At 35.8% G+C, this 17156-nt stretch overlaps 4 protein-coding genes and 1 pseudogene across 4 annotated transcripts; 3 read left to right on the forward strand and 2 right to left on the reverse strand.

The window, feature by feature from the left end:
• The first annotated feature begins 1271 nt into the window (after positions 1-1271).
• LOC106356251 lies at positions 1272-2750 on the forward strand. The gene is made up of 5 exons (XM_013796039.3): positions 1272-1537; positions 1655-1822; positions 2018-2221; positions 2305-2411; positions 2502-2750. The coding sequence occupies exons 1-5, from the start codon at positions 1443-1445 to the stop codon at positions 2606-2608; spliced, it is 681 nt and encodes a 226-aa protein (XP_013651493.1). The 5' UTR covers positions 1272-1442; the 3' UTR covers positions 2609-2750.
• Positions 2751-2959: 209 nt separating this feature from the next.
• On the forward strand, positions 2960-5951 carry LOC125576446 (annotated as a pseudogene).
• Positions 5881-8549, reverse strand: LOC106356252 (putative E3 ubiquitin-protein ligase XBAT35). The gene is made up of 9 exons (XM_013796040.3): positions 8250-8549; positions 8048-8162; positions 7762-7842; positions 7443-7516; positions 7276-7367; positions 7108-7186; positions 6893-6998; positions 6497-6582; positions 5881-6396 (listed from the first exon to the last, which is right to left on the reverse strand). Exons 1-9 carry the CDS (start codon positions 8349-8351, stop codon positions 6061-6063), a joined length of 1071 nt encoding a protein of 356 aa, XP_013651494.1. The 5' UTR covers positions 8352-8549; the 3' UTR covers positions 5881-6060.
• A 281-nt stretch (positions 8550-8830) lies between these two features.
• Positions 8831-14558, reverse strand: LOC106355103 (PH, RCC1 and FYVE domains-containing protein 1-like). The gene is made up of 9 exons (XM_048735482.1): positions 14550-14558; positions 12928-13014; positions 12758-12847; positions 12592-12678; positions 12396-12494; positions 10121-12178; positions 9902-10048; positions 9453-9829; positions 8831-9380 (listed from the first exon to the last, which is right to left on the reverse strand). Exons 1-9 carry the CDS (start codon positions 14556-14558, stop codon positions 9188-9190), a joined length of 3147 nt encoding a protein of 1048 aa, XP_048591439.1. The 3' UTR covers positions 8831-9187.
• A 584-nt stretch (positions 14559-15142) lies between these two features.
• LOC106356253 lies at positions 15143-17156 on the forward strand. Its single transcript, XM_022689511.2, has 2 exons — positions 15143-16452; positions 16552-17156. Exons 1-2 carry the CDS (start codon positions 16277-16279, stop codon positions 16862-16864), a joined length of 489 nt encoding a protein of 162 aa, XP_022545232.2. The 5' UTR covers positions 15143-16276; the 3' UTR covers positions 16865-17156.

Consider the following 17156-nt stretch of genomic DNA (forward strand, 5'->3'; position numbering starts at 1 on the left):
AAAATTATTGCATAACATGAATAAACTAATAAAACCATCAGATTTTGTAAATAAACTATATATGTATAAAAGTGATTAACAAACATGCTTTAAAGTAAAAACTTTTGAAAATAAATATTTTCATGTTCATCAATATATGTAAGTATCTAACTAGATGAAAATAATAGCTGAAATTAGAAATTAACGGGAGAATATAATCATTTATAATGTTTTATAGCAAAAGATATGAATAAGCAAAATGTAAGTATCAACTTCTGATTTTTTTCTTTTTTTTCAAAAAGTAAATATACAAACAAAATATATATTTAAATTTGAAGTAACATTGTCCATCACTTCATACTGAAGTAAGAACAAAGTACCATTAGAGGAAAATAATATTTAAAATAAAAATTTATTGTTATAATAAAAAGAAAACGGTTAAGGAGAGAAAAACAATATAGTAGGTAATTGTGTTTAAAAGATCAATTTTATAAAAGAAATTGAAAGGATATGAAGAAATTTTTTTGTCAAATATATAATAGCACATAAATAGAAATTTTTTATGTAATCTTTTTACTTGTTACTAGAAAAACACACACACACACACACACACACACATATTCTTTTAAAATTACAAGTGTTTAACATGTATAATTCTGATGCATGTTATATTTACATATTTGGTTAGGTTTAAGTTATCAATCTATCTACACCTATAAATTCATTGTTTCTATGGGTGTTTAGTTTGCGGTTTAACTTTTTTTTTGTTTTTTTTTTCATTTTTCAAGATATATGATCCATTCGGCTACTTAAGAAATTTATTTCAGTTTTTGCTTGTTATTTTGTTTTTGGTTGAGTTCAATAACAAGGTGAGAACCGGCTAATACTCTAGACGAATTTGAGTTCAATTTAATTTTGGTTTCTAATAATTTCAGATAATTCAGATAAAAATACTTGATGATTTTGGGATTTTAAGATAAAATATTGAGTATAACTTGTTTTTAGATAAAATATCGGGTAATTGAGATAATTTAAATATTCCAAATAAAAAAATATTCGAGGTTTTTAGATAATTCGATTATAAATAGTATTTTATAGTATTTAGTTGTTTCAAAACCAAATGTAACTAATATTTTAGGTATATAAAAACATTCTAAAATTTTAGGTATTTACACAGTTCTAAGTTCGGTTTCGATTCCGTTTTGGCTCTCAAGTTGGTTTCAATTCGATTTTGGTTTTTAAGATATAGAAAGACATGAATCATTCATATATCTGTGAATATATTGATTAGGTTTTGACTTTTTGACTTTTATTTTATTTTAGTTGGGTTTTCGATTTAAATGCCCACGACATGACTAGTTCGTTCCTTCAATTTATATTATCCATTAACCAAACCGAAGTTTTTTTAGTTGGATTTAGTTCGGCAAACCGATATCAAACCCCCGGTTTTCTTTCTGAAGCAAATGACGGAGAGATTCTTCCCGACGAAACCAAGCTCCGGCGGCGCCGGGAACTACCGGCGAGGTAACCTCACTCTCCTCTCCGGCCCGATTTCCTCGTAACTTTCTTCCCATAATAATTTGTATCAGTCTCTCTCTCTCTCTCTCTCTCTCTCTCTCTCTCTCTCTCTCTCTCTCTCTCTCTCCATGTTTCATCGTTCTCTCTCTATTGACAGAGGCAAAACCTCTCTGCTATTCCAATTCGCACTCAACATAGCGAGCGCTTCTCAAACCAACCACGTCGTCTTCATCTGCCACCGCAAAAGAATCGAATCCAACCCTCCCTTCCTCTCCCAGGGGATCGACCCTTCCTCCTCCGATGCATTCAATCGAATCCAAATGAAGTAAGCAGCAACTACACGGTTTAACTTGGTTATGTATGTTGTACATCTAATTTAAGATGGTTTAGTTCGGTTTAGTCCATACTCTATATATATATTTGTACAAATATCATTTTCTCTCATGATCTTCAATCTCTATGAAAAAGCAAAAACAAAAAAAACTAAATTCACTTTGGACATTATTTTGAAACTGAAAAGGTATGTGGATGATGATGAAGGACTGAGGAACTACTTTGCCGCGTTTCATCTCCACCTTGATCTCCCTCCTGCTGCACTTGTAATCGATGACTTTGGTGACTACTTCACCAACTCGAAGGGGAGTAGTTTAATGAACTCACGTGCTAGAGACATGGCCATGGTGCGCACTCTTGCTCTATGCCACAATGCTATTGCTCATGCCAAGTGAGAGTCTTTAACTTTGTTTTTCCAGTGAAAAGGTTTTTTTTTTTTTTTTTGCAAGCACTAATGTGTTATATCTGTTTCAGCAAGAAAGCTGCTTGCGAGCTTGTGTTATCCGAGACCAGTTCTGGAGACTCCCCCAGGTCTTTGTTCATCTACAAACGATGGATCCCATCCATCTTTACAATTAAAGGTTTTGTTTTTTTTATCCTTTTCCCGATTTCATATAAGAAACATTTAACTCCAGAGTTTTGTAAAAACATCCATTGAATGTGTGATGAAGGTCATGGTGATGGGTCGTTTCTCTTGACAAGTAATGGTTCATCCCAGAAAAGCGCCAAGTATTCCATCGCGCTGCAGTATCTCATCTTAGAGGAGATTGTTAATTGATGAAAGAGTTAGTTCTTCCTTCTTACAACCAAGTATATGTCAAAGAAGAAAACAGTATGGTTTTCCTTATAACAAGTGTGTGTTGTGACATATTTGCCATATTTATAGTTCTTATAACTTTTTTTTTAAATTAAAAACTATTGGGGATTAAGGAAGGGAAATTTGAACCGATAACCAACAAAAAAATTATATTTCACTAACTAACCATTTCTTTCCCTCTCTCTTTCCTTTTCTTCCTATCTCTCTCTACTCTCTTACTACAAAACTAATATTTCTTCCAATATAGTTATTCAACAAATTAACCCATTAAGGAATAGGTAGGTATTTTTTTTTTTTTTTGAATGAATGAATTTTAAATTTATTCATCAAAAAAAACTTTATACAACTAAAGGCATCCTTTATACTATATGAGCTATACCCAAACTCAACTCACAACCCTTCAAAAAGAAAAAGCTATTTACAATCTAGTTTGAAATCAAAACTGCATCAGCTTCTCCATCCACTTAACACCCTTCATTCCCATCAGACTGATTTTCTTTCTAATCCCCTTATCAATCAATCTTTTAAGCACTGGTAAAGGCAGCAGCTTATCTCCATGTTTGATCTTATTACGCTCACGCCAAACTGCATACAGAACAGCCTGAAAAGCATATCTGATGCAGAACAGACTCATCTTCTCCCTAGTCTCATCAGTAATAAGTAGCATGATCTCAGACCAAACATTAGTGAAAGAGTTGCATAAGATACCTTTGACAATGTATTCCCAAACCTGAGCAGTATAAGAGCACTCAAAGAACAGATGGTCTCTCGATTCGGTAGCAGTTTTGCATAGCAAACAGGTTGTATCAATTCCCAGGCTCCATTTTGCAACCCTATCTAATGTCGACAAACGATCTAGAGAGTCCACAACCAAGCTATGAATGCAAACTTGGGTGTAGTTTGTGAAAACCAAATGCCCCTAGCCCAATTGCAATGAGTTTTTGTCTCTCTCAACAATTCCCAAGTTTCATGAGACGAGAACTTCTGCTTATACCCTGACTTCCTTCTCCAAAGGCTAATATCTTCTTTCTCTGTATTTAGATTTCTCTCAACAACACTCAGCTATGTTTCTATCTCATTTAGCAACCCCCTACGATGTCTTCTTCTCCTCCGAGTGTTTAATACTGCATCTTCTACTGTTGCATACTTTCTCACCCACGTATCAATGATGCCATGATCACCTAGCAAATCTGAAAGCACACCCTAGGTATTCGAGAGATATACAACTAGGGATTATGTCTTTTCTCAGTTGTTGCTTGGGTTAAAGTAGTTAGTTATTAAATCACAGTCTCTATGGATTGGGGAAACCTTCCAGGGGAGATGATAGAGGATATTTCTCATGGGTTCCAGCTAAATCTCTGTCACGATTTCAATCAATATCGAAACATTGGCAGGCTCTACTGAAATCTGAGAGCTTTGCTAAGAAACACTGCTAATAATGCGCCAGATGAAGATCCTCTTAGTATCATGTTGATTGATTACAGGGTATTCTTAGTGAAAATCAATCTCCATGATGCTTCTCCATCTGTTAAGGTAGCATATCAATTCAACCTTAAAGACCCTGATTGTAATTCTTCACAAGTCGCCGCTATACGTAAGGTGTTTCACTGTGACGGATTATTGCTATGCACCACAAAGGACAAGAGACTTGTGGTTTGGAATCCATGTTCAGGGGATTAAACCCAGAGATAGGTACAAGAAACACGACTACTATGCTCTCGGTTACAACAACAAGAAGCAGTACAAAGTCTTGAGGTTGGATAGTCAGAAGATTCTACCAATCAAGAATAAGTATGAGATTTATGACTTCACCTCTGATTCTTGGAGAGTTCTTGGTGTGACTACTGATTGGTTTTTAGCAAAATATCGTCGTGGCGGCATATCTTTCAAGGGAAATACTTATTGGGTTGCTACATGGAGTCATACTGATTTCTTAAAGTTTTGATTTTACAACAGAGATGTTTCAAAGTCTATCGCTTCCTCATCCCTTTTCGCATAGTATAGCTGCTTTATCTGTGGTTGGAGAAAATAAACTTTGTCTGTTAGGCACTTCATGCTTTTATTATCCAACAAGAGATGTACATGTATCAGAGACAACTTCTTGGGTGGGAAAATAGTCTCGGATCACTCGTGTCGTGGAGCGAGTTGCTAACAGTGAAAGACCATAGCGAGGTTAATCTCAATGGGTTGAGTTTCTTAGCCGACGAGCAGAGCAAAACTTTAGTGTATTGTAACCAGTCCTCGAAGAACAACAAGATCGTACACATTGTGAGAGGAGATACATTCGTAAACGTGGATCCTCTTGATCGAAGCTCTACAATCAGACCATCATCATCTTCCTCACTTCTTCTGAATTATGTTCCAAGTTTGGTCCAAATAAAACAAGGAAAGAACAAAGTATTGATGAGAAACATCCCACATCGGAAATATATGAATTAATCTACTACTATATAAAGGGTTAGGGTCAATCCACTAATTACCAATTGGTTTTGAGTTGGAAGCCCATAATAAATCCGAATCTAACATGGTATCAGAGCCAGGTTCTAATAAATTAAAACCCCTAATTAATATTAACCTATTGATGAGAAACATTGAATTGGAAATAAACTCGAATCTCATTCTTGTAATTGTTTTTTATTAGGGAACTTGGGTCTAAGAAACCCTTCCATATGATATAATAAGATGTTTTACTCTTTTTTAATACACAAAAGAGGGTATGGATTTTGGTTGAGCAATAAATAAAAAAACATTTTCAAAGGTTTTCAAATGAAGGAGAGATCTATCCCATACATGTTGTAGTTCAGACACGGTACACCTTCATAACCTGATGGATGTTGGCACGACAGATAAACTTTGCCTGTTAGGCACTTCACGCATATATTATTCATCAAGAGATTTACATGTATCAGAGACAATTTGTTGGGTGGGAAATAGTCTCGGATCAGTTATGTCGTGGAGCTAGTTGCTAACAGTGAAAGACCATAGCGAGGTTAATCTCAATGGGTTGAGTTTCTTAGCCGACGAGCAGAGCAAAACTTTAGTGTATGTCTTCCTCGAAGAACAACAAGATCGTACACATTGTGAGAGGAGATACATACGTAAAGGTGGATCCTCTTGATCGAAGCTCTACAATCAGACCATCATCGTCTTCCTCACTTCTGAATTATGTTCCAAGTTTGGTCCAAATAAAACAAGGAAAGAGCAAAGCATGTGATTTGTAACTTGTCTTTTCATTCTTGTAATTGTTTTTTATTAGGGAACTTAGGTCTATACCTTCCATATGATATAATAAGATGTTTTACTCTTTTTAATACACAAAAGAGGGGTAGGGATTTTGGTTGAGCAATAAATAAAAAAAAACGTTTTCAAAGGTTTTCAAATGAAGGAGAGATCTGTCCCATACATGTTGTAGTTCAGACACGGTACACCTTCATAACCTGATGGATGTTGGCCCGACAGATCGGACATTCCGATGCATGGGATTTGATCTGGGTCAAGCAAGACATGCACCCTGCGACATGTCCACACGGGACACAAATCCCATCAGATGGCGCATCCATACATATCAAGCACTGTCCAGAGCTCCCTCCGTCTTTTTTATTTCCACCACCACCTGAAGCTGATGGAGTAGTTGAACCGCTTAATGGATAATGCATTGGACCTTCCTCTATCGCTTCTGTATCATAATCTGCCAATGGAGGAGCAGATGGTAGTACTGTCTGGACAACGACCGGGGGACGACGCACTGGCTGTATATTTTGATTTTCATGAGAGTTTTCATTATATAAAACAAAGAAGGAAGAAAAGAAACAATTCAATGGCTGGCTGTTTGTTGTTTTTGACATTTACCTGTGGGATTCCTTTGCATGCATCACAAAACCACTTCAGCTGTTGCCTGCCCTCTTCTATAGAAGATGCGAGTTTCAGACTTTTTTCTGTTAAAAAAAAAGAGAAGAAAAAACTCACATGTTTTGAATTCACAAAAACAGAGTTTTAATAATTCAAGAGCAGATAATAAAACAGAGACACTTTCTTAGCAAGCTGTCAATTTTTCTTTTGATACAAACTAAGAATAGTTGTCAGCAACTTGTTGTTCAAAAAAAAAAAAGTTGCAGCATATAATTTACTCCCAACTACTTGAGGCCTACGCCTCCACGCAGATTCAGGATAAAATTCAATCAACATGCACAAAACTTAGAGGTTTGCATGTAAACAACAATATAAATTAACATGCTGGGATGTTACTTTTGTTATCATTATCAACAATCGTCACTGAAGTATTAGGGTGCATCTCCTCTGGTTCTTTTAAGTGTGGATTCCTCAAAGCCATCACCACCCGTGGCTGTGCATCCTGATGACATCATACCAGTTTCATTAACCAGATAAACCAAAATATGCATGAGTTGAGCACATTACATCTTGTTCTCTGAATTGTTATTATATAATGATCATCGTAGTACCTTCAGACTAGCATACACAACTAGCTCAAATTTGTAAGGTTTAGGGTAAATTGAGCTAGTTGGTATGATGACAACCCATCTGCAAATCAAAGAAGATTCATATATAGTCTTCTGCATAAAGTCGAAATCCTTAGAAAAGGGTTAAGTTCAACGAGTGAGAGTACTCACACTCTTCTTGAAAGAAGCTGAGGAGCAAATACACCAAGAAGAGCAGGACCGTAAAATTCACGCATCCAACCAGAGAACACGCATATGTGATTCTTCAGAACAATTGTATCCTTCAAAAGTTAGTTATAAGGAATGGAAAAGAAGAATAAGGTATTACAAAAACATACCTCAATGGCACGTACGACCTTGGTGTACTTATAGTATCTAGCTTGTTGAAGTGGTGTCTGACAATCATAATTTGCTGCCGGGAGAAAAAAGAGATTATTACATATGAGATGAGATAAAGATCAGTATACCTAACGTAGACACCAAAGTCACATTCAGTTAAGTAGAAAACATCCAATTTAGTAAGGATTTTTATAATTTTTTTTTTTTACAAATTTAGGAGTATATAAATCACTTCTTAAATTTTGGGGTCCATACGCGAATGTCTCACTTGCCTATGTTTAGGACCGCCTTTGGTAGCAAGAGAGGGGAAACACTTACCACCATTTGAAAGAAGTAATTTAACAGTCTTCTCGAGACCTCTTCTTGCAGCATGGTACAGAGGAGTCGCGTCACGGGGAGCTGATACCGACAAGAGTAAAAGACATGACCAAATTAGCTGAAATACATTACACAACACAAACTTGTCTCTCTGATCGTAAGCATCGATCTCTCTAATATTGAATTAGCTACTGAAGCTCAGTTACTTTCTCACTTGAAACAAGAAAGATGTAATAGTCAAATTTAAGAAAGGTCATTCTTTAATAAAAAAGAATCTTAAAAATACCAGGAGGATGGGCATTAACATTGGCGCCCAGCTCGATCAATGTTTGGGCGACATCATATAGCTTAGACTTCTTGCAAGCCAAGATCAAAGGCGTGTTTCCTTCTTTATCCATCCACTGCGATGATATCGAAACACATGTAAATCAAAACACGACTAGTGTCCTGTAAAACCCTTAAATTCAGAGAAATATAAAAGGAGAAACCTCGAGGTTTGCACCCTCCAGACAAAGAGCTCGAATCCCTTCTACGTTGCCGGACCTCACATGGTTAAACATTAATTTCTCTTTCGATTGCATTTGTCCCATCTTTCTCGTCGACCAGAGAAAATGTTTTGTTTATGTTTACTTCCTTAGCAAATAAGAGTTCTGAGATGGCCTGGTCAAATTCAGACCAAGAAGACTTCACTCTGAAAAGTCAAAACAACTCCCTATATTTTAGAAACTTTCAAACCTTTTTGTACGTTGATTATGTTTGTTATCACTAAACTCTGACAGAAGGTTCGATTTCGTGGTAAATTACGAATGTTAAACACATTTCATTTTCCGGGCTTACATCAGCTCTTGCTCTAATCTCTGAATCTAGGTCAATTTTTGAGATATGAATTTTAATTTTTCTAAAAGACGCGTAAAACACATCAATTTTTTTTCTAAAAGACGCGTAAAACACTAGAATTTTCGGCTCCCAAACTCCCAACTGAATACATCCGGCCTCTTACGTTCGTTCTGTTGATTTTGAATCTTACTATATAGTATTCTATCAGATATTTTATTTTAATCATTGACTTCGAGAAACTTGAATGAAAGAATATTATAAAACTAAACGGTCTCTCTTTAAATATTTGGTTTTCATTACACAATATCCTATAACATATAACATAACCGTTTTATGTTTTTTCCTACTCATGGTGATACAATCCAAATTAAAAGAAGTCTCCAAAGATAATCAAGCAAGTTGTAAAAACTATATGATCCTAGATATTAAAATCCTATTTCCAAAACTATTCATATCTTTGCATAAGGCAATACAAGTTACCAACATTCCGTTTCAGAATTTTTAAGAAACAACCTCAGATATACTTCATTTTGTATCTATAACTGGTACATGTGAAAAAAAGAAACACAACCGTAACTTACACACATGGTTAATCTGCTTCTGCCTCATTGTCCTTCTCAGAGACTGATGGATCAGACGGTGGTTCAGATGGTGGTGGAGGAGCGATAGATGAATCAGAAGCCACTGGACTTGATGATGAATTTGGACTATACCACTTGAGCAACCTATCTTTGTTTTTAGTCCACCAATCTTCTGCTTGATGTTCGTCAAATCTCTTTTTACTACAAAACAAAAAGTTTTCAGACATGATTTATAAAATCCATACATAACACAAGTAAATTCATGTATGTTACCTGAATCTAACTCGTCGGAAGATCTTGTTTCCATTCACATCTACCGCAAAAGTCACGTATACGCCAGGTTCAAACTGTTCTTTACTTTCCTTTCCACCTGTTTTTGATGACGATGAAGAAGAAGATTCTGTTGGTACTGGCTTTGATGAATTCGATGTCTCGGATATACTTGAGTTCGATGATACTTGTTCATCAATCTTTTGATCTTGTGTGTTTCCAGTAGGAGATGTTTCTTGTTGATCAAGTATCGAAGTTGTAAGTAAAGATGTTTCTGTTACTTCGTTTGCATTTAGATAAGCTTCAGCTTGAGAATTAATGGAATCAAAAGCTTCACTCTCTGATACTTCAGGTGGTAATTTCTCCTTCAACCCTTTCAACTAAAAATAGAAAAAAACAGTTATAATAAGATATGTTGCAAGAAAAAAGTTTACAAATATTATGAACCAAACCTGTTCTGCAACAGATTTTAGGGCTTCTGTTGCTGATTTATGTTTAGAAGATTGCTTAGCAGCTAATTCAAAGGCTTCTTTAGCTGCTTTTTGAAATCTTTGTATCTCCGTTCCTTGATTATTGCATTTCTGTTTCAAATTCTTAACCTAAAAGTTGAAGGCATATGAGTTAGCTTCATTATAACATAATTGGTAACATGGAACAAGAAATAAAGATACCTGACTCTGTAGTTTTGTCATTTCTTGGTTCATAACTTCATTAGTCTTCTTTAAACTATCAATAACGCTCCTTGAAAATCCAGAAGTCCGTGGAGGGCTCGATCTTCTTGCGTAAGGAGAGGAGGATCTTGCAGGTAAAGGCGATGAGGACCTTGCAGGTGGAGGAGATGCCATTGGTCCAGCTAGTAGACGAGCTGGAACAGCAGCAGGAGCAACAGGTTTTAAAGCGTTCTGAATCGCGGTTAGTGAAGTAGGGAATGCAATATCTTTAAGTTGTTGGAGAGAAGGAACTTGCGAGGCACGGACACTAGAAGCATCAGGTCTAACTCCAAGCCTTGACGTCTTGCCTGATTCTGTATTATTTCCCGTCAAGAGGACTTTAGATGACCTAGTTGTTCCTTTATCTATTCTTACCGAACCATCCATTGATCGTCCAGGGGTTGCAACATTAGTTCTATTTCCATTAGATATATAGCCAGATTCAGCGGCTTTAAGTTTGCTGTAACACGCATCGCACACACGGTGTGGTTTCCCTGGTGTTGGAGCCAATGCTGCTTTCAAAGCCTTCTTTGAACTACAAGCATGACAATGGACTAAACCACAATTATAACAGTTATGTCTCTTACGAGTAAACCCGAAAGCTTGGCGACATCCGGAGCAGATTGACTGATCTGCTCCGGATACCCATTTATGAATACATATACTTGATGTGAAGTTTGAGCCGCAAGATAAGCTCTTCACATGCCGGTCTCTCAAGGCTTCAACTAAAGTTGGTGTTCTTCTATCATCTGTATCACCATGTCCTAATCTTCCATTAGCACCTTTCCCCCATGTGAAGACTTCACTTCTTGATGTCAAAACCGCCACATGGTGATCCCCACAAGCTATTTCTTCGACAAATTCTCCGACTAATCGGTCTTGCACCAAGCAAGGTAACTTACCATCAGAGATTGAGTTACCTAGCTGACCATGTGAAGTCCCACCCATTGTGAAAACATGTCCTGAGGTTGTGAGTGCGACGGTAAATGTATGCCCACAAGCGATCTGATGAAAGTTGTAGTCAATAAGTGAAGAGACACACGTGGGGAGCAAGTAAGTCTCTTTGTTCCCATGCCCTAACCTGTTTTTGTCACCATCACCCCAAGTAAACAACTTCCTGGATGACATACTTGTACCGGTCTGTCCCATAACCTCGACGATAGCCACGGTATGCCAAATGTTACAAGCAACTTTCACCGTTTTCAAACCGTTTAAAGACTGTACCTCCTTAGGACACGAAACACTTTCTCTGTTTCCATGTCCTAAAACGCCAAACGCACCATCACCAAACGTGAATAGCTTCCCGTTTGCAGTGGCCAGAGCCGAATGCCAAGTGCCACACGCAACTGACAGCACCTGAAGACCTTCTAAAGGACCAGAGACTCTTTTTGGTATCCAATGGCTAATATCACTACCATGTCCTAAAAGCCCAACATTATGGATTCCATCTCCCCACGAAAACAAGTCTCCAGAGGTTGATACAACACAAGTGTGGTACTCACCACAAGCAACAAAGTCTATGTTGGTTAGAGCAAGAAACTCAACTAGTTTCGGACGACTAATGTCGACTTGAATACCATGTCCAAGCCTACCTCCAGCTTCTTCTCCCCAAGTAAACACTTCTCCTTGTCTTGTCACAAGCGCAACGTGCCTTACACCGCAAACAATCTGGTGAACATCAAGAACTACGTTTGATTCCAAGGGTCTTGGAGTTAAGACATCTGTTTTCACTGTCTCTTTGGTAACTGTGCCATCTGGTAGTATCCCATCGCTCCATACCTCACCCCAAACGTAAACATCACCTAATGATTCGATATCATCTGGACCAGAACCTCCACTTGAACAACTTGGTGTGCTTGAGACACTGATCCGAAAACCATCAGTACTTGGTCTTAACATGTTTCCACGTTCATATCCAACATCTGAGCCTAGATCAATTGATGTTCTACCTCGTGGTATATTGTTTGGAAAAACGTCTATTGATTGACGACCAGTGGAGAAGTAGTCACTGTCGTTTATCTGAGAAATAATACAATTAAGTCATATGAATTAAACTTTAGTTGTACGTAAGTATAAACCTGGTGCATATATAATATGGTCAAAGTTTGAGGGTAAACATTTTAAAAGGCTTTTTTTTTCTACGTTAGGTAACAAAAAAAAAACATTCACACTTAAACCAGGGTATCTAGAAACGTTGGACAATATTAGAAAAGTATAAAAGTTAAAGCCAGCAAACCTCAGGTATCTCACTTCTTGCGCGTCTATTACGACTTCTTTCAATTAAATACTTAAGGCCAGCAAACCAAATCTCTGTCTCAGCTTTGTCTTTACAGATCTGCCAAAAAAAAAAGAAGAAGAAGGAAATACATATGTGACTTTCAATTTTATAATCCAAGTTGAAGAAAGCTAATTAAAGTGGTCTCTTTACTAACCAAATCAAGCGACCTTTCTCTGTTATTGAATAAAAGTGAAAACGATAAGTGGTCTTTCTCTGGACGTAAAAATCTCTTAAAGACAGGCTGCTCATAAGAACTTGTTAGTAACACACAAGAGGCTGCTTTTATTTATTAAAAGATTAAATAACTAGGTTAAACTCACAGTTCTTTGTCCAGGGACAACTCGAGAAACTTCAGATAACTTCAAACCTTTTTCTTCTCCATGCGAAAACCAAATCAACGTTTTTTCATCCTATCATCAACATTAATATAATTAGTATAATTTATTAGAAAACGAAAACATTGCATGTATTTGTTTGAAGTAGTATATACCGGTGATAGCCTGAATGCACGGAATTTAGGTTTCCCTTTTCGACTGTACTTGACTAATTGAGTTCCCTTTTTCAAAACGATAAGTGCCTATAACAATGTTAATGGAAACGTGAATTATAAAGAGAGTGATTAACTGGCCTAGAAGAAGAAAAAAATGCAAACTTAATGGGAGGTCTAATTATCGTAATTTGTTGGCTGGTAGAATTATCGGTTTTTAGAGTTGTCGATTTACTAATTCTCATAATTTGTAACAAAACAAAATATCAATGTTAAAAATGGAGGTCCATTTTAGAAATTAACAACATGGAACCTTTATTACAGAAAAACAGATAACAAAACTCCTCCCTTTTCAAAAAAAAAGAAGGTTTTCTTCATCGTACATTAAAAATGACAAACATATCACATATGTAACAATGTCTGTGATGTAACAGTAATGTTTACAGAAAAAAAGAGTTAAAAGAAAAACAGTAATGTTTCGAACGGAACAGGGAAAAAAAGAAAGTAAGAAAGTAAGAAACAAACTTGGTCGATGTCACGCTCGTGATAGACATAACTAGCAGGATCTGCTAGGGCTGGGCAAATAAACCGAACCCGAAAACCCGAACCGAATCCGATCCGATAAAAATGAATCCGAACCGATCCGAACCCGATGTAAATACCGAATGGATCTTGTTTTGTGGTATTTCGGGTTATGGGTATTATCCGAACCGAACCCGAATCTAAATGGATATCCGATAGAACCCGAAACATTCAAAACCTCGAAAAGATCTTGTACCAAACATGATCTCAATTCCTAATATGTATCCAAAATACACTAAGAAATATAGAACATCTAAAATACTTATCTATTACATGAAGGTTGGTGGTTCTATTACATGAAGGTTGATGATTGAAGATGGTCGTTGAATCTTGAAGTATTTAGATTTTGATTTTGTTTTCGTTAAACAATGTTTCTCATTTCATGAGAACTTGGTTTTCATTTTATGCTTTTATTTATTTGGTTTTCTTTTTATAAGTAAATATGTTTACTTTTCGTTTGATTTACGGTTGATGTTCCTTATTTTGAATCGATTTTTACTTAAGTTTTGGTTACAAAATAGGTACAAATCATCTATACTATTAAAAGGGAAGCAATTTTTAAAAATCTACTTACAAAAGGTTGTTGGATCCTTTCATTAGAATGTTATATTTTATATCACCTTAATTAATCAACTCCACATAATATGTTTAATATTTGTGTCAAACTAAAAGATTCTGCGAGCAGATTTTGTGCTTATTAACAGAAAATAATTATATTAGGATTTATTTTCAAATACCAGAAAGATAATGTTTAGATATAGTTTATATTGTCAGCTATAATGATCATTTACCCGCTTCACATAAAGACTGATTTACAACATTTATTAACATATTATATGAACCAAATTTTTTCATATACATAATGTAAAACTTTTATGTAAAACATAATGTATAGAAACATGACAATACTTTAAAGTTTTTTAATTATATTCAAAATTTTATGCGTATACACGAAATATGTTTCTAAAAATCTAACATTTTATTTGAAATCTGAAACATTAACCGAAAACCGAATCTGAAACACAAAAAAATAATCGTGATACCGAAGACATATTTGAAACAGAAAAATATATTTAATATACATAATACATTTTAGATACTCAGGATACTGGTTCAGATCTCTGTAGAATCCAAACCTAAACCGACACTACGGGTCTGAAATATACCCAATAGATACTTTGCCGTAGACTTGGATCTGAACCGATTCAGATCGGTTTTTATTTGAACCAAACAAAATATTTGGACCTAAGAAAGAGTTACATAACAATATAGATACAAAATTTTAAATAAATTAATTCATAAATCATATAATTTTATAAAATTCTATGTTTTGATATAATTCAATATTGTAACATAATAACATACAAAAATCATTAACATTATTAAACTTTTTATTGTAAGAAAACCCGCGCTTTTGAAGCGCGGGTCAAAATCTAGTGTATTTTAAAACTGAAGAACAAATTTTACTCATGTTTTGGTTATAAAATAAGTAAAAATCAGGTACTTTTAAACCGAAAAACCGATTGGGACCCGAACCCGAAAGTATATTGGGTTGTACTGGTTCTTTGAAGATTTACTAACCCCGACCCGAACCCGATAGAACCCGAACCGGTCCCGAACCGAACTTTCATATAATCCGAATGGGGCTGATTTTGATAAACCCGGAAAACCGAAACCCGATTGGATAAAACCGAAACCCGTTTGGGACCCCGAATGCCCAGGCCTAGGATCTGCCATTCCATCTGAGAAATCCGAAAGAAGAACGTCGGATAAACTCAAGAAGCATCAAGTGTTGTAATTCACCTGTCTTCATAGATGCATCTGTCTTCAACTCTCATCCAATTCTCTTTAGACTATCAAAAACTTATCAGAATATATTTGAACAATTTTAGTCTGAAATATTGGTATGAGGAAATGCGAGAATGGTTTAATGGAAAGATAATGTTCTTTTGGGGGAAGATCGCCATTTTAGGAATGTTTGAAGCTACCATACAATGCGCCTCAGACTTTGGCGCTTTTCCCTTCTCTCTTACCACGTTTCTCTGCTTTTTATTTTAATTCTTTTACAAAAAATTATGATTTAAATTTATCTTAAAATAGGCATTTTAATCGAGGGTTGTTAACGTTACTTGACGCTGTGAGAAAGAAGTACTTGTTTAACTGTAAGAATTAGACCAATTGAATTTGACATCATAGAAGTAATTTGCAAGTCGCAGGATGCAACATGCACTTAAACGTCTGGTTTAAAAAAACATGCACTTAAACGTAGGTAATATTTGAATTAAATAGTATAATGTTTTCTTTTTTGGTGCACAGGGAGAGAAGTTGCTTTTAGAAAAGGAAGTTATTTATTTTTTCTCAAAATTTTATGAGCAATTGCTCAAAGTTGTTTCAGCTAAGAAACATGCCGAAAGTTGGTTTGCTTCATAAATAAATCGAGAAAGTTATACTTTTTGGTCAGAATCCCAGCTTGGCCATCCAAAGGAAGCTAAGACAACCCCACTTTCTATTCTCTTCTTTGTCCCAAAGCAATGTCATTAAGATTTTTATTAGTTTCTCACAGAAATGTAGTATAACGGTTACATATCCAGTTCCCATTAGTACAAAACTACAAATCTTAGTTATAATATTAACCTATCTTTAATATGTTCTGCATCCTTCTATATAAAAGCCTAATATTTCCTCAATAGCCATTGGTGATTTCTCCCAACACATCTTTCTTAGCAAGAAAAGAAAAGTTAAGAAGATATTATTTTGTTTTATTTTATCAATGGCTCTTTTGTGTGTTAGCAAGAAGAAAATTGTGGTGAAGCGGGCATGGAAGAGGTTCACACACAAGCTCAGATCCAAATTTAGAGACATCAAGATTGCTGTATCGGTCAGAGATTCGACTTCTCGTCTCCTCCGTGTCATCAGTCACCATCTCATCGTTCCTTTCAGGACAAGGTACCTTCAAAACACTATCCCTCGAATCCATTTCAACATAGGATATAGTCACCATCATAGCCACTTCCTCGAATTTTTCTCTCGTCCTTTTGGCAAAAGAAAGTGTCCTAGAAGGGATAGTGAGAGCATTTACAGACAAATCTACCAATACGAAAGCCAACGATGGAGGCAGGGGGAGACCAAGAGTGATGAGAAAGTTGTGGGGCGAAAAAAGGAAAAAGAAGAAGAGGAGGGGCCGCAGGAGATTGTTGATTCGATGGAAGATGCTTGGATGAGAGTGGTGGCTGCATCACCGCACCTTAGGGTGGATGAAAAAGCCGACCAATTCATCAATAAGTTTAGAGAGGCGATGAGACTGGATAAGGAGAGATCTTTACTTGAATTCCAAGAAAGGTTAATTCGAAATGCTTGATTTTATTGATTCTTTAGTCTTCTTCTTTTTTTTCCTTACTTGTGCTTTTTAAAGGTTGCTTCACGGATGGATTTGCATGAATTTTACGCTTTAATTTAGGATTGAAAAATATATTTGGAAAAAAAAAATCCTTACTGGACTTTAGCTAAACTTGGAACATATATAATTAAGAAGAACTGAGTAAGATGATCTGCATATAAAATCTCCAACATGATCGATTCGCATGAGTTATTTTCTCACACAATGTGTAAGATTTTTTTTTGTGTATTGAGTATTCGATAACAACACCCAA

This window comes from Brassica napus, chromosome A7 (assembly GCF_020379485.1).
Source record: "Brassica napus cultivar Da-Ae chromosome A7, Da-Ae, whole genome shotgun sequence".
Classification (NCBI taxonomy): Eukaryota; Viridiplantae; Streptophyta; class Magnoliopsida; order Brassicales; family Brassicaceae; genus Brassica; species Brassica napus.

What these genes read in the sequence shown, in the direction of transcription:
- LOC106356251 (XM_013796039.3), top strand. Translation starts at nt 1,443, where the DNA reads ATGACGGAGAGATTCTTCCCGACGAAACCAAGCTCCGGCGGCGCCGGG. An exon ending in AATGCTATTGCTCATGCCAA is followed by an intron (nt 2,222 to 2,304) that starts GTGAGAGTCTTT and finishes TATCTGTTTCAG; the next exon opens with CAAGAAAGCTGCTTGCGAGC. An exon ending in ATCCATCTTTACAATTAAAG is followed by an intron (nt 2,412 to 2,501) that starts GTTTTGTTTTTT and finishes TGTGTGATGAAG; the next exon opens with GTCATGGTGATGGGTCGTTT.
- LOC106356252 (XM_013796040.3), bottom strand. Translation starts at nt 8,351, where the DNA reads ATGGGACAAATGCAATCGAAAGAGAAATTAATGTTTAACCATGTGAGG. An exon ending in TGTTAATGCCCATCCTCCTG is followed by an intron (nt 7,843 to 8,047) that starts GTATTTTTAAGA and finishes TGTCGGTATCAG; the next exon opens with CTCCCCGTGACGCGACTCCT. An exon ending in TTGTGTATGCTAGTCTGAAG is followed by an intron (nt 6,999 to 7,107) that starts GTACTACGATGA and finishes TGATGTCATCAG; the next exon opens with GATGCACAGCCACGGGTGGT.
- LOC106355103 (XM_048735482.1), bottom strand. An exon ending in TGACAAAACTACAGAGTCAG is followed by an intron (nt 10,049 to 10,120) that starts GTATCTTTATTT and finishes TTCAACTTTTAG; the next exon opens with GTTAAGAATTTGAAACAGAA. An exon ending in TAAAATCTGTTGCAGAACAG is followed by an intron (nt 9,830 to 9,901) that starts GTTTGGTTCATA and finishes TTCTATTTTTAG; the next exon opens with TTGAAAGGGTTGAAGGAGAA.
- LOC106356253 (XM_022689511.2), top strand. Translation starts at nt 16,277, where the DNA reads ATGGCTCTTTTGTGTGTTAGCAAGAAGAAAATTGTGGTGAAGCGGGCA. An exon ending in ATCGTTCCTTTCAGGACAAG is followed by an intron (nt 16,453 to 16,551) that starts GTACCTTCAAAA and finishes TTTTGGCAAAAG; the next exon opens with AAAGTGTCCTAGAAGGGATA.